Raw genomic sequence first — 16,745 nt, forward strand, 5'->3', positions numbered from 1 at the left:
TGCAGGAGGAGAGGAAGCGTGAGAATAATCAGTCAGCAAATCAGCATCCTTGACCCATCAGACTGAAGCCTCTCTTTGAAACAACTGATTTCTTCTGCTTAGGCTGGTTCTTCAGCTGGAAGGTTTAGCTTCACCCATCATCCCTTCACCTTTTGGTCAAATTAAAGCAAAACATGCTCACATCATGATCCACCTGAGCTGCAGGCCTCTAAATTTAGCTAAACGTTCAGATGGAGGAGTGGTTTTAGTGGGATGGCGGCTGCAGCCCAGCAGTTCTGGCACTGAGGTCAAAGCTTTTCTTTAATGGACGTTAAGTGCAATTAATTCTTCTATATTAAGTTGCTGTTGTTTATTATCTTAGGCAGCAAATACACCACAAGCTCTTGAAGGAGGCTGTTTACAGCAGAGTTGGTCCTTTAAGTACAGTGAAGAGCCAGAGAAGAAAGGATTAAGTGCTCCAAGTTGCGTTGGCCTCAGCACGAAGTACCTTATAGAGACTGAAGCACTATTTACTGCTGGGCTCTAGGAACATGAGTTTTAACACCTTAATTATAGCAGTAATGAAGAACTGCTTTTAATTAAAACCTGAAACTCTGGCTTAAAATATATGTATTTTTATTTTAGCTAAAGTTAACTGAACCTTTTGCATTGAAACACTCAAATGAGGCGTGCATTGTTAGGTAAGGGGAGTATCTGTGATGCTGCGGGGCCATTTAATGTCTAAATAGCATGGAAACCTTATAAGACTACATGGTATCAACTTTGTATAGTATTTAGATAAAAATTTCTGTCATTTTTATATATGAAATCATGAATTTGCAACGTTTTGTTTGATTCACATTGACACCCAAACCAATGCAGGCCTCACTTTGCTTAGTGAGGATTTATGTTAAAGATTCAACATTTTTTTTTAAATGGCACCCATGGCAAAAAACATTGATTAAAAAAAAAACGCAATGTTGAGATAGAATGGGAACTTTTTCAGAAGCTGTGCATCCTGTTATATCTGGTGTTAAAGAGAACAGCATCTGAGAATTTTTCTGCATTTTTTTATTTTGACAGAAAAATGTTTGATCCAGCAAATCCACCTTTACATACCTAAAAAAGAAAACTAATAAAAATATAACAAAATTTAATTTTTTGGGTTGTTTTAAGTCCAATGCAAAACCAGTTATTAGGTTGGAATAGAGTATCTGTGTCTCTTTCAAAATAAAATAAATGAATATCTATCAGCCTTTTTTAAAACTAGGAAAAAAAACAAATTAAAAGAAAAATACCTGAGAACCTGTTAAAAAGAAGCTCATGCATGGAGATTAACTACACAATAAGGACCCTGCTGAGAATCAAACAGGAAGCTTCAATTTTGTGTTTCCTTAATTACACCTTGGCAGAAATGATTTACTGTAATAGGGTTTTATCTGGTAAAACACCAACACATAATTAACCATCGCATTTTTGCCTTTGTTTGGAATTACATATAATAGATTTTACATGAACAAGAACAAACTGTTTTATCTTGCCTGCTATTCCTGGAGCATAGAGCGTTGCTGGTTAAGTTAAATAAATGAGGGAGGTAGTAAAAGTTCATCTTCATTTCTGATCAGCAGGGTTAAAGAAAAAAGTATTATTTCAGTTATTGTTTGACTATTACAGGTGAAAGGCTCACATCTGAGGCTGTAAAGCAACTTCAGATCCTGATTGACCAATAAAGTCTTTATAAAGGTGTTAAAATCTTTGTTTTTTTGTGCAGATATAAGTGGGATAAAATCATAAATATTGATCATTATCTTCACCCAAGAGTTCGGATTCCAAGCCTCAGTACTTATTGAGGTTTGTTGCAGGATTACTGTTAGTTTCAGGTTCCTTTAAGATTGGTTTAGCTTTTTGTGGATGGCGTGTGGTGTTCAAGTGATTACCTTCAGCACAGGATCAAAGTCAGCTTTTTTAAATGAAGGAGATGGTTCTGAACTGGAAAAAGGCGGATTACCTCCTCTGGTTCAAGGAGCAGTGGTTGATTCAAAGGGTTGTTTATAAGCGCTGCCTATTGTAGCTAATCTCAGATTAGCAGACGATCATAGATTAGATTTTTTAAATAGTTTTTATTTATGAGATAAGACCAATGCAACAAGAGATCGATTTATTGTAAGGTTTTCTTCCATATCTTTACAACGGGCCGCAATGTTTATAGAGGATATAAATACATATACACAGAGGTTTGGTTTTATTCTCAGAATCTGAATGACAGCAGGATATTTCCTCTGGTTTTGTCATCACAGGATGATGAGCAGACAGTTGCCTTTTCCTTTTGTTTACAGAGCTTCTGTCTATATTGGTGCATGAAAAGCATTGTATCATTGTTTCCAATGGCTAGATACAAACAGAGGTCTGTAACAATAAGTATTTGTTTATTGGTGGATGAGGCAGGCAGTTTAGTCCTAAATAATGTAGCTGATTTAAAGTTTGCCTCTTAGTTTGACGGAGGAAGGTCAAACCGACGCAGAGACCGACCCCTCGGCATATGCCTCCCCCGCCTCTGGCGCTGCTGCTAATTAAACATTAACAGACAGAAAAAGCCCTCTCCACACACAATTATGCCGCCATATCAAGTCTAATTTCACCAATCACGGCCATCTTTACTTACAGAGAGCAAATTGGGTATTAATCATTTTTCTAGTGGAGATTTCCCTGCCTCTAATTGTTGGAGACGATTCAGTCATTATCAGGAGGCCGGCTACTCTTATCAGTCATCTCACGGGCTACATTTATCTGGAGATTGAGCTCACAGAAAATTCAGCTTAACGTCGTAATGAATTTTTTAAAAAAGTGATGACTCATGGCGCAGTTTGACATCATGTTTCAAATATTCATATCCTGATGAAACGGGAAGAGAATGAAAAGAGGATGAGAAGCTCAAAAATGTTTATTGCAAATCTTTTGTAGAAAAGAAACGTATCAAATTATGTCACATTTATCAGTGAAACTAGTTTCAGGTGAGATATGGTTAAGAGGAAAAGATTAAGCTGAATTCATTACTGGTGACGTCGCTTATAAGATTTATTTACTTTATTACAAAAACCACCAAAATATTACAATTAAATTCATTTCAACAAACAGTACATGACTGAGCCACATCCACATAATCAAAGGCAAAAAAGACAAAAGAAAAAAAACAAAACAGCAGGTTACCAGGAAATAAAGGAAGTTAAAGTGGCAAAATATCAAGGACTAAAAGACAAAAAAAGGGGAGGGGTTAGTTCCTGTTCCTGTTTGTCGGCTTCCTGTTTTTCTGCTGTATAATCAGGCCGGTTTAAGGTGATCTTTCTGCATTACCTTCACTTTGATCCGGCTGGACAAAATATAGTGCTTTCAGTGCTGGAGTATACTTCATATACATCTATTTGGCTCCAAATTCACTGGAAAATATTTGTGCGATTTAAACTCATTTCAATCTTTATTATAAAACTGGTCTCTAAAATCTAGGCAATACTGGAATATTATTATTATATTTCCACCAAAACAATATAAACATATATGCGTTTAGATTTATGTACATTTAAATATATCTCTTTGCAAAAACCAGTCATTTTTGACTTCATCTTACACAGCACCTATCATGGGGTCCTTCCGCCTCGGCTCAGGCTGTCTTTCTTCTCCGTAACGGTAGCCATCGGCGCCGGCGTAGCGATCCTTTGCCGTAGGGTACCTGTCTGGGCTAGCCTGCCGGTAGCCGTCTCCTCTCCCCGCTGTGGGCTCATAGTACTGCCGGCCTCTGCTGCCTGCGGTGGGAGAGGGTGGGACATCCTGTCTCATGGCTGCACGGTGTTGCTGCGCCGAGGGATAGTAGCGCTGATTAGCGGGTTGCTGCTGGGATTGGTTGGACGCCTGAGGGAGTGGCAAACGGCCAGAAACCGGAGGGTCCTGGTGGTGGCTGGAGTAGGGGACCGGCTCCCTGAGAACTGGCCTGGAGTGGGTGGGATAATCATACGGATCTCTCCTGAAAGACAAAAGTGGCGTGTATCCATTTAACATACTGGCAATTTATTAGAAGTTAATGCGTCACTAGCTTTAAGCTAACACCAGAATTAAGTGAAACTTTGTTTATAAACATGAATTAACTTTTCAATCGAGATTATTGAGGATCACCTGCACATAAACTCATGATGACCATTACTGGTACTAGTTTGAACTGGTTTGGAGTGGAGGACAGCTCTCCTTGAGTCTGCTTCCTCCTGTTATTCAGTTTATGTAGGGAGGCTTTGGCCTTGGCAGGATCGAGTTGTCAGGGGGACGTGGATGGAGAGATGCCAAGAGATAACAGCAAATTCCTTGGTAAGCATATATGAGGCAGTGTGTGTGTGGAGGAATGTGTGTGTCCCAGGGGTTTGCAGTAATAAGCAGCCAGCTGGAAGCTCCAGTTCCCTGCCCACTAGCTGTGGGTGATTAGGGGCTAAACCCCTGGGTAAGGCGACACGGGGGGCTTCCAGGCCGGGCTGGGAGAGGAGGAGAGAAGCAGGAGAGGAAGAGGAAAGGTATCTCACCTTTCATTCTGGCTCAAATGTTTTCCATCTTATGCTAACTTTCCACGGCTGAGTGATAAACACGTGCTCTTATAAAGTGAAGCTTAAAGTTTTTCATGTAGAGTAGCTGCAGGCTTTAAAAGCCATTTGGATCCATGCGTTTCTGATGCTGCCAGAGATTGTTGTGGTGTTTGTTGGCTGGAAACTAGAAAACCTTAATGAAAAAAATCCATCTGAATAACTTAATGCTTTCCTCTGCTCCAAGTGAGACCCACCATGATAACCTGGACCTTCTAATGTGAAAAGCAGGGATAGTAGGATTGAATTTTCTCTGTTATTTTTGTAGCCAGTGAGACACTAAACTCTACTATCTCTCCCTTATTTTTGGGGGAGGTTCTTAAAGGCTGGAATTGTAAATTGGAATTGTAATTGAAAAAAAAAGCCAACTGTTAGGAAATCAGATGGGGCATCAGATATGATTAAAACACCTCCTACTTGTTTTAAATGAGGCTTAATTGTAACCAGGAACCAAAGTGAGCCAAGATAATATCCACAGCGTTACATCACCACCACCAGTCTGGCCGTTAACGCACGGCAGGATGGTCCAAGACTGATGCCAAATTCTGTAGCTGAAAGATTCTGCTCTACCATTAGTGCCTGATCTATTCTGTTCAGGCAATTTAACACACTTTGATTTATTTTGACTTTATAATTGAGTACTATGTAGTAAGGAAGCCCCATGGGCCCAGATTGATGTGATTTGTAGAGCCAGAGAAGGAGGGGAGGCAAAGATCAATAGATAAGTGGAGGAGTATCAGTTGATACTGCATGGCAGGCATGTGATGGAAAGCTAACCCTATCTAATGCTAGCTTTCTAAAGCAGTGCTTATGTAGATATTTATTAATATGTGTTGTGATTCAGAACAGCTGGAATCAGAAGCAAGCAGGTAGTAAATATGGGATCGGTTTCAGGTAACCGTTGATCTGCAGTAAACAGGTCTGAGTTAGTAACAGTAAACAAAAAGGGTAGCAGAGAATGAGACAGGGGGTGATTAGTCTCTGATTCTCTGCTATGTTCAGTTTTGCAATCCTTGTTTTAACTGAGAGAAGAGTTCAACCCTTTCCTTTAATGTTTTGTCAGTACAGAGATGACTTTCTGCCTTCCCTGGTTTTACTAAGTTTACATGAGCTCCTGTTACAGTCTCCTTTCTCCTCTGACTTCAACCTGACGTTTTCATCAACATGGCTTCTGCTCATGTAATACACTATCCTTTAGAAAACATCTTCCATTAACCTCAGAGATTGTTGTCCATAAATATATGTTGTTAACCTGTAGCAAACATAAAAGCAATTATGTAGAAGTTAACACAAGTTTTCTGAACTTCAATAAAGTCTCATGGAGTACGTTTACATCCCTGAATGCACAAATCTGCCTCCAGGGGACCAGGTGATCTCTCTTCTAACAAGCAATTGGCTTTTATTTCTATCTCAAAAGAACAGGCCAGTCTCTGAAATGTATTATAGAAATATCTTTCAGTACTCATCATCTTTTGTTTTATCTGGGACAGCATTTCTTGGGCAGCAGTCTCAGCAGAGACTCCCAGAATTCCCTCTCCTCCTCCAGCTCTGGGGGAAGCCTGAGGCGTTCCAAGGCCAGCCGACAGACAGAGTGTCTCCAGACTATGGAGCAACTTTGAACCCCTTTCAGTCTTTTAGAAGCATATTCTAAAACAATTTTGTTTTCTTGCAGCAAGTTCAACTCTGTAGAGAAATGATCAAGACTACAAACCTTAATGAGCCTCAGCTTTAGAAGAAAGTTCTTGACATATTTCCCCCAATATTGGTTCAATGAGAGTATCGTCAAGATAGTTTCTACAGTAGGTTTCCAAACCCTAACTAAATGCAATAATTTCACATTTTACTACTATTATATCAATGTGTTGGCTTAAATAAAAAAAATAACATCTTTTTACCAAATGCTAAATGATATCCAGATAAAATCTTAGGCTGATATCACCCGTGCAAACAGGAAACCCTTCAGATTTAGTTGTGTACTCTGCTTTTAACAATGGCTCCTACTGTAGTTATTATACAGAAGCCTTGAGCTTAGCTTCTCCCCTTGTTCTGTAATTGTATCCCTACGTCTCCTCCGTCCGGTCCCTGGAGTCGAGCTCAGCACCTGTTGACTGGCCAATTAGAATGAGTCACTCACCACAGTTTAGGCTGCACACATATCGGTTAGGAGCGTGTGTCTGCATTCGTGCCTCACAAGACTCTCCCCAGAGGATATTCTTGGGGCGAGGCGACGTGTACTCCTGCATGTCTGTGTAGTGTGTCAGCAGAGACCTGGCCACCCATACGGAGAGAGGCTGGACGCGACTCACAGGTGGTCCCAACGGTTAACAGCACTGCTCTGTCTGTCAGCAGGCACACATGCAGTACCCGGGTGTTGAAATAAAGAATAAAACCCAAAGTAGAAAAAGTTTTAATTTGAAATGAAGATATGACGGAACGGAAACAGATGTGGATGATAAATCGCTCCTTGGATAGCTCTGAAATGAAGCAGAGGGAGCAGAAGTGGAAAGAGCGAGAGAGAAAGAGGCGAAGGTCAAGCTACTCATTAATCCAGATTAAATGGTGAAGGCCACCAGGAGAGGCACAAAGAGGGAAGGAGGTACAGCAGGCTTCAGGAAGGGGAACACCTGGGTCCTCAGCTCCTTTCATGGCCACCCCAAAACCCCAGGATCCTTCATCTCTCTTCATTTCACCTCACTCTTTAGTTCCCATTAGCACACATGTGTTTCTCTCTCCCCTTTATGCTCCATTTGTTTCTCCATCTTCTCTGCAGCATCTCTCTTTAATATCTGCTCGTTCTTTCGTGGCTTCCCTTTAACGCTTCCGTCCTTTTAGCATCTCATCATTTTCTTCCTTTCTCATCTTCTGTGATGCAGGGAGGGTGATATTCGGGGCGAAGCAGCCACATGACAAACAAAACATCTCGGTAAGGAGCAGATTCTTCCATAACAACAGTGTCAGCAACATAAATGTGAGACTTGCGGAGAAAATAGTGCTCCTACATCTGAAACAGAGCTTCAGCGGGTAGCTAAATTAATTCTTCCTTTGTCGCGTTTTCTGGGGGACTGAGCACTAAACCAGGCTGATTAAAGGTGTCGGAGCTCATGATGACCTCTGACCCTCCCATGTAGGGCTGCATGGCTTTAAAGTTCACTGATCCTCATCAATACCTTCTCTTAGTGAAGATTTTCAGTCATCCAGGTCATAGTCATTCCAAAAAAGTACCTTCTCTTCTACCTTAGTGACTGATCTTCCTGATTACAGGTCGAATGTCAGCAGGCTTCTTTTTTTCGGATGATTTATGAATCAAAAATAGCCAAAAAAAGAGGTAAGTAAAGAATTTTCCATGAGTGGATGAAAAGGGTGTTTTTCTAAAACTGAAGACAATTTTAAAGCGACAGCTTCTTGTGACATAAGACAATCAGTCCTCTAAATCATTAAAGTACATTTTTACAATCAATTAGTGATGCACCATAACCCTTAAATATATTAAGAACACTAGTTCTAACTGCCTAACCTAATTTAGAAATCGTAGATGTCATGCTAAAAATGAGAAAAAGAAAACCGTTTGGTTTCTGGTGCCAAACAGTCTATGGATCTACCGGGATTTTCCCACACATCCATCTCTCAGCTTAATAGAAAACAGAGAAATTAGCTGTAGTGGGATTGATAAGAACGCCTTGTTGATATGGGAGGTTAGAGAAGACTGGGCAGACTGGTTTCACATCACAGGTCGGCTGCAGCAGCTCTAATAACATTTTGCTGGGGCAAAGGTAAGCTGTGCTCTGGTTACTGTGAGAGTCTACAGATGTTTTTTAAGGCTTTCTTGTCCTTCTTTCAATTTATAATTGACAGAAATGTACATAATGCATTAGTATAATTGAGCTGCTAAAGCTCTGACTTCATGATTTACTCTGAATTAACACAAAATAGAACTATTACTTGGTAAAATGTACAATATTCTACTCAAAAGAGGATTCGGGACCCTGTGTCTAATAAAGTGGCATGTTGATGTCTATCCTGTAGATTTTTAGACTAAAAAAAAACCTGGTTTGCCTGAGATCTTTTTTTGTGTGTTTTTTTTTCTTTTAGCAATTTTTCCATAAATGTTGGAGAAAAGCTGTGAATTATTAGCGGTACAATGCTTGTAATACTCCTGCTAACCTACTGTAGCAGTGGTTTGTTCACTTTAACAGATCCTTGACAGCTTAATTTGGAGCATAATCTGTAACATATGAAGAAGAGGAAAATTTCCCTATGAGATATGGACGGTGAAGCCAAACGATTGTTCATCGCTCTCATGTGGCTTTACTCAACTTTTAGAAAAGGAGAACATTTGGCAAAGGCGAATAAATCCCAAAGTTTGCCGTTTTTATTTGTAAGTTTGAAAACTTGAATATCTTCTACTTGCTTTTTGCTGATTTGTTCTATAAAATCACAAGAGCATATTTTGTGATTAACGGTTTTAGAGGAATCTTGCATCCATCAGGTGCCAAACGTGGCAGATAAATGTGATGCAGAAAGGGGGAGGAAGCCGATGGCTACATGTAGCAGGAGAAAGGCAGTGAGACTGATGAGACTCCCCCGTCTGTCCCTCTGAGGCCTATATGGAGCAACAGTGCAAGGTGTGATGTGAACCACGGGGACCCACTCCAGTGGAAAGCTGTAATGACACGCCGTTTGATACATCTGACTCGCACTCTGTGAACATCATCACCATAAACCACCCTCAGAGAGCGCCTGATAGACTCAATATTCCATCCAGGGCCATGCATGTGGGAACGTGTTGGGAGATATACGATTACACACAGACAGCAAAGTGTGTGCTATTATGTGTTTCAGTTTGTGGCCTGTTTCCGCCCTGTGACAGTGAGGAATCTGTGCGTATGGTGGTTATCCTGCACCTGCCCCAGGAAACGGAAGGGGGAAATTAGAAACCCCACACCCAAACAACCCCCTGCTCCTCATTAGGGTCACACTCCCACCATCGTGATCGCACAAATAGCCACCAGTCCTCGCAAGCTTTACGCACAACAGCTGGAAAACCACCACAGATGCACACAAACTAGATGGATGTTGTTTTACATCTTGGAGGACTCAATCTCATTATGTTTGATGCCCTCCCCATCCATAAATGTATTTATACAGTCAGACTTTATTACGACATAATGAAATTAACTGCAGAACCAGGGCTGAAAAACCAATATTGAATGTTAGTGATCTTTGATCTCCCTTAGGCAGCCATGAATTAAAAAGCAAACCTGATGGTGTGGAGGAAATCAATGAATGGGCTCAGTAACAACCCATGAACAACTGACATGCAAGTTAGAGCTTAAATTCCAGCTGCTGCATGCTCTGGATAAAAACAGAATCCTAGATAAATAATAACCAGAAAAGAAAGTAAAAGCCAATTTGAAGCAAACTTTTTTTTTTTATCCAAAATACCATACATCAGCGGATAGCCTAACAAACTACACAGCTAATACGTGGGTTTAATATTTACACCTATATTTACTGAAATATATCACTAAAACTATATCCTGTTTAATGTTTAGGTAACAGATCCCGCACGATAGAATAGATTTATTTTATTTAAGATTCTTTGTTTTCTTTACTTTTTTTACCGTTTTTTTTTTACAAAATCATGTTGCAAATAAAATAATCTGACTTATAGAGGGCGCTTTTTTTAATATTTGTACCTATGTGCAATAATAATATTATAATGATGTCCTTTCAACAAATATAGGGCCATATAATTTCCGCGATCACGGAATTGCGGAATTGGCAAATTAACGCGGAATCTAGTGTAAACGCGGAATTTCTACATTTGACATGAAATTTTGTTTTTGTGTGGGAGAAGAACGTACGTCGGGGGGAAATGCACACCGGGGGATGCAAATCTGGGTGACACACCCCATCCCGCTCCGTCATTTCCGCTCACCCTCCCCTATCAAAACGTTGAAAAAATGGCGAAGTGGCTCTCCACAGCTCCGCTTTCGGTGAAAAAGTTGAGAAACACTTGCTTACATACTTGCTGTGTTTTGCCTTGTTTTTTCTGCACTTTAATGTACTGTATGGAAAATATGATTCTTTATGAAATACTTTATAATTCTGAAGTTGAGACGTCCTATTTTATTTTTTTACTTGAAAAAGCTAATGGAGCACTTTTATTTATACCCATTGGTTCATAACCATTAATATTTTGTTAGTACTTAGAGTGCAGTGTTATGTTGAATTCATGCAGTAAAAGTACTCAATGTAAATGTGTTTTATTACCTCAATAAATTTAAGGTCATTCCCATTTTATTTGTGTACAGTTTAATTATTAACATTAAAAGCACATTCTTTTTACGACTGAAATAACAGCATAGGGTAAAAAAAAACTGAATTTTCAAAAATTAAAACGGAAAAAAAGGAATTTGGGAAAAAATAAAACGGATTTAATAGGGCCCTACAAATAGGACCCTGTTTTTTTCCAATCAAATTTAAAAAGGAAAAAAAAAAGAATGACATACTTTAACAAACTGTAAACAAAGAGCGTATTTTCCTCTGTGTTTTAGCAGCATCCACCATATCTCTAACATTTCACCTTATTTTAAAAGTAAGCTGACAGATTTTTCTGCATGCTTGCCCTAAAAACATACAGATATAGCATTGAAGCCAGTTAAATAGAATCTCATCATTGAATTCATTATGTTCTGATTGCAAAAACATACAGATGCACATGTGAGTACATCTGCCAATTATGTGCTCACCTTACGCCCACTGCATGCAAAACAAACCAACTGCTCAGCAAAATAAAAAAGTAGCAGCTGCTGCACCTCACTACCACCTACTCCCACACAGATTCATTCATATGCATTTCACATTTCAGCTTTTCTGGGTAAATGCTGCCTCAGTTTGCAGATACACAACAGTTTTCCTGTGCTGTGGCATACCTCTACATAGTTTCTGAATAAGTTGCGGCAAGTCTTTTATCTGAGGGGAATGCACCTCGATTATTGTGGAAATATTTCGGACAGTTGGCAATACTCATTAGCGTTTGATGCGTTTAATAAGTCTCCTGTAGCATTGAGTTCACTGCTCCGCTATGGAGGAAACCATTAGCCGCCGTGGCCTCGGCCATCAAGACAGCTCTGATAATCAAACCAGCCTAAGTCAACAGCAGAGCTGGAAATTGGCTCTCACCTTGGAGTACGTTCCTCATCTAAATGGGTCTGTGTTTACACTGAGTGCTATTATATACCAAGCTGTGACGGGTGTGTGTACAGTAGCAGAGGCAGCTAACAGCGGGGGCTCTGGTTTGGAAAATGAGAAGATATGGAAGCCACCAGGGAGAACTAGATCTCTGAAGATGCTCTCTGTTAAAATGATGCTTTTCCACCAACAAAATCTAGTTACAATCTACTGGTGTGAATATATTTAATGAGTAAAAAATAAGAATAATCTTCAAGCAGGTTTGTTCTCATGTAATAAAGATGAGCCAGCAGGAGGGGAACAGCTGAGTAGGAGCTGATGATAGAAACAGATGGGAAGTCGTTTAAATAAGAGCGCATTGGAAAAGTTTTCATTCCTCTTTCTCAGGTTATAACCACAATCCTCAAAGCGTTTAATGGGGATGGGGGGTCATTATACAGAGTGTAACAGAATCGAGCCAAAATGAAGACATGTTGCTGTTTAATGGGAGGACGGCAGATGTGTTCTGGTTAGACTCTAAAAACTCCTGCACTCATGTTGGTAAATCAACCATCTATATAGCAAAACAGCAAAATATGTTAAAGTTTGTTTGTAATGAGACAAACTAATACTGTTTCTTTGCATTGTTGACGTGAATATTTGAATTAATGCACCAATTAAAAAAAGCTAATTGTGGAAACAGATGGGAAATGTTTCACCTTTAAAATCCATATTCCATTTTAGATGATCCGAGTCCGAGCAGAGCTGCTGCTTTCCATCTCGTGCCAGAGAATACATGAATCCTTCTCTATTTGTAAACTGAATGTGATGAAGATTCTTACATGACAGCTTTTGTATTTCTAACTGGGCTCAGAGGGAGGGCCCAGCCCTCAAAGTGTCTCTCTTTTGTTTTATTTATAATACGCTGATTTCATTTTCCCATACACAGACCGGAGGAGACAGACGGGGAGACGGGTGGTGAAGAAGAGACTACGGGAAATATAAACAGAAGTGACAGAGAAATGCAGACAGAGGGATTGATGGAATCAGTGAAAAGCAGAGAAAGCCCAGTTAATGTAAACAGGTAGAGCTGCCGCTGCCTCAGCCTTGCATGTGACAGAGCCGCTTTAAGACCTTTCATTTCCTTCTGCTTATTCTATTACATTCTTCTGTGTTTGAGCACAAAGTGTGTTAGCTCTGCAAACATTGCTGCTCCTGCCCACAGTTTCATAAAGGGCCACCAAAACAGTGAAGGGTCAGGAGACCTGGTAGGAAATCACATCACCTCACGAATTCCTCAGCTGCTCATTTATATTTGTTTAAACGTTTAAACCACTTATCTGGCATTCTGAGGTATTAAAACGAAAAGAAAGAAAACAACTCCTTCAATATGATGCAGCCCCAACTCATGAGAAATTGAATATCTTGCCGAAATAATAACTTTAACTGAGTTGGATGAGTTTAGAGTGAGTCATTGGCCAGCTGGACAGCAGCAGGGTTGGGAAACAATGAAGCTGTGAGTCGCAGGACTTTAATAAGGGCGGGATGAGAGCGCCGACGATATGATTTCTCTGCTGACCCTGAGAAAAGCTTATGAATTCACAGAGAGCTCCAAACAATATTACAGAAGGAAAATGATAACAGATTTCTGCAATAAATGGGGCTGAATACCTGTGCTGAGCAGACTGACACTCAGAAAGTTAGACTGGAGGAGACGTAATGGAAGCATTTCTGGAACTTTATGGAATGACATCTCATGATATTAAAACTCCACGATGCCATCTAGCTTATATCACAATATTACTTTTTTCTGGTGGAATTAATAAATGCAATACAACCAGAAACACGCCGCTTTTTTTTCCTATTCAACAACAGACAGCAGCAGTATCTGTTTGGTGAGTTTCTAGGATATGCAGAAATCTGCTGATTTCCATCATGTGCTGGAGAAAGCCAAGAATGTTTTTGAGCTGCTCAGGAAGGTCATATTAGAGCCCTTAAGGGACTCTTCTACACATACTTCATGCTACTCGGCATGCTGCCGACAATCAGGAAGTGGCTCCTGGTTTTTATAAGGTGGAACAAAGAGGTCTTAATGGCAGCTTCCTCAGAATGATTGACTGGGCTCACATCTCCAACCTGTTGATGCAAGTTTTGAGCATTTGACAAGGATGTGCTCTGAACATCACAGATCTGAAATTCCACATGAATCAGCCAATAATCAGGCATGACCGGCAACTTGGTGCCAGCCTGCCCCCCTCTAATCCAATCACCTTAGGGGAGTGGGGTCAGGGGGTTGTTCTGATTGGATGCCGAAGGATTGGGTCACCGCGTCCATGACCTGCCTCTTTGAATCCATAATGATGCTAATATTCTCCATATGGCCTTGTGTTTTCTGTGTGCGTCCCAAGGCATAGTGCCTATCCGGAGGCTGAGCTACACCCCCGCGTTAATGGCCGGTGGAGAGTGAGGTAAGAGCCAAAGTAGTACTCTCCCCCCTCCCTGGGGCAAACCTCTCCATGTTACCACTTCCAGCTTTTCTTTCCAAATCCTCTTTCCAAGCCTTGAGCTTCACTTACCGGCTGCCGCGCTGTGCAGTAGCCCCAAGGAGCCAGTTTAAAGGCTGAAGTCTGAGGTTTCTTTCCATCACACCTCCCTACTCTGGAATAAACTACTCCGAGTTTCTTAATTTGAGACGTGGGAACAGCCAGACGGAAGCTGATTTATTGCATCTGCACTTTGGGCCGCCACATTGTGATGAGAAAGATTTTCCAGACGAGTAAAATAGATTGAGGACATGCTGTAACCTGCAGGTCTGTTTTTTGGTTGAGAGAAAAACAAACGTACTGAAGGTCTAAAGCTTGGAAAGAACCTCAACCATGAACCACACGCTTCTACACTCTGTTGCAGTGATGTGATGCCCCATCATCTATTATTTTGCTTGATTATTACTGAATGAAGTCATGGATATATAATTATTTCACAAATAACTGGAAATATATGTCATGTTAGGTCAGTATGTTATTATGCTGTTATGGATATTGAAATAATAAATGAAAAAAAACTTTTTTCAAAGTGATTTTATAAGGATTCTGTCTGAGCAGCCATCCTCCTGACTCATACCTCATTCCTGCTCTATGCTCCCATCTGTGAGATGCTTTGCTTCATCTCCTGCTATAACTGCGCACACACAGCCACACACTCTCACCTCCTTCGCTCCCAACCCTCCAGCTGCAGCCCCAGCCGGCTCCACACAAAGGCAGGCCAAATGTATGCTAATGAGAGCCAGGCCAATGGTGGAGCCGCACTCATTTTGAGAGGAAATGGCTTTCAATAATGGCGGCCCCCGTGGGGATTTCGCACAAAGTTCAGGCCCACTTTGAAAAATGCATTCGATTCTCTGCTGCGTCTGCTCCCTTTTTCTCCAGTGTTTTTTCCCTTTTCACCATGAAAAAAAAAGAAAACGCTTTCCCAGAATACATTTGTATCCAATCCTCTTTCAGTTCGTGTTATGCTCCTGAAAGTGGGAAACGCTGGAATTGTAATTCATCTTCATAGAAACATTGGAAACAAGATGTGTGGAAGCATGCTAATTAGACAGAGGACTTAACAAATATCAGCGTTATCTGTAAATCTAATAATGTCAGCAAACAACTCATTGGCTGCCATTATTAATAATATTCTAGAGATGACACTGGAGATTTCTAATGTAGTGTTTCCATTACTAATTGAGCCAGTGATGACTTTTTAATGATGTGGAAATAATTACAAAAAACAATAGAGAAATAAACTCAGTGCGATTTTCCATGTACACAATAAAGAGCTACAAATTGTCTGAGAAAAAGTTTAAGAATAAAACCATAGTTTGTGGTTTGGATAGAAAATCTGACCATAAAATCTATTAGTTTCTTAAATTGCACTCCTAAATAGAGTCTTTGTTTGTTTAGAGGGGTTAAAGTTGAATTAAATCCCCATATTAAGGACTCAATGTTTCCTTCCTACATTCTTGGTTTCCCCCAGACCAGGGCTGATGTCTGTGCTCTCCAATGCCTGTCATATCAGGAGGACCAATAACCCATGAAATAACTGCTCTCTTTTCCCCTCAGTCTCCTCCTCTCGCCCGGCTCGCGCCACGCCGCTCCAGTCCAGCCGTGACGGTGCCGCTCGCTCAGCATGAGCATCTACACACACTTACATGAATATTGGTTGTTGATGTTGGACAGATGCATATTCATTTTGACGAGATGACTGTTAAATAAACAAAGCGTAGGTATAGTCATATTAAAGGGCTATATCCTTTATCCTGCGTCCTGCTCTCTGGAGAGCTGATCAGTCCTTTTCCTGGGATGAGTAGACACTCCCAAGGCAAACACTCCAGATTTAATTATAAGCTCCAAAGAGGATTAGTCTACACTACTTGTGTCTGTGTGTGTGAAGGGGTTGGGAGGAGGGACACAAAGGGAGGAAGTGGCATCCAACATGCGGGAAGAAAAAATAAACATGGTGATGTCACCTGGGTTGCTGACTGTAATCCAGGTCCAGGTCTTCATAGCGGTGCCTCGGCCTGGATTCAGCTGCTCTGGGCGCCATCTGAGAGAAAACAGAGAACAGGATATGTAAGATTACATGTTATAACACCTCACAATCAAAAAAGGCCCTGAACTCATAACTGCCTCTCTGGAAGTCATTTAGGTAGAGAGTAAATAAAACATGTATTACTGGAGTCAAACAGCTGATGTCCTTAGGCTGCATGTTTAACCTCACTCATGTTTCAGTAGTCCAGTGATTTCATTCATATCAAGTACACTATATTGCCAAAAGTATTTGCTCACCTGCCTTGACTCACATATGAGCTTAAGTGACATCCCGTTCCTAATCCATAGGGTTCAATATGACGTCGGTCCACCCTTTGCAGCTAGAACAGCTTCAACTCTTCTGGGAAGGCTGTCCACAAGGTTTAGGAGTGTGTTTATGGGAATT

The 16,745-nt window shown here is 40.7% G+C and overlaps 1 protein-coding gene across 3 annotated transcripts in view; it reads right to left on the bottom strand.

Annotated features, from left to right (window-relative positions):
• Positions 1-3,029: 3,029 nt before the first annotated feature.
• pard3ba (par-3 family cell polarity regulator beta a) overlaps positions 3,030-16,745 on the bottom strand; it is a 176,778-nt gene continuing 163,062 nt past the window's right edge. For all 3 annotated transcript variants that reach the window (XM_038280701.1, XM_038280628.1, XM_038280779.1), the window contains 2 exons: positions 16,279-16,355; positions 3,030-3,994 (listed from right to left, as the gene is read on the bottom strand). In XM_038280701.1, the coding sequence (XP_038136629.1) occupies positions 3,598-3,994; positions 16,279-16,355 (474 nt within the window). In that variant the 3' untranslated portion in view covers positions 3,030-3,597. The remainder of the gene's footprint in view (positions 3,995-16,278; positions 16,356-16,745) is intronic.

This window comes from Cyprinodon tularosa, unplaced genomic scaffold (genome assembly GCF_016077235.1).
Source record: "Cyprinodon tularosa strain WSP-4 unplaced genomic scaffold, ASM1607723v1 ctg1, whole genome shotgun sequence".
In the NCBI taxonomy this organism is placed as follows: Eukaryota; Metazoa; Chordata; class Actinopteri; order Cyprinodontiformes; family Cyprinodontidae; genus Cyprinodon; species Cyprinodon tularosa.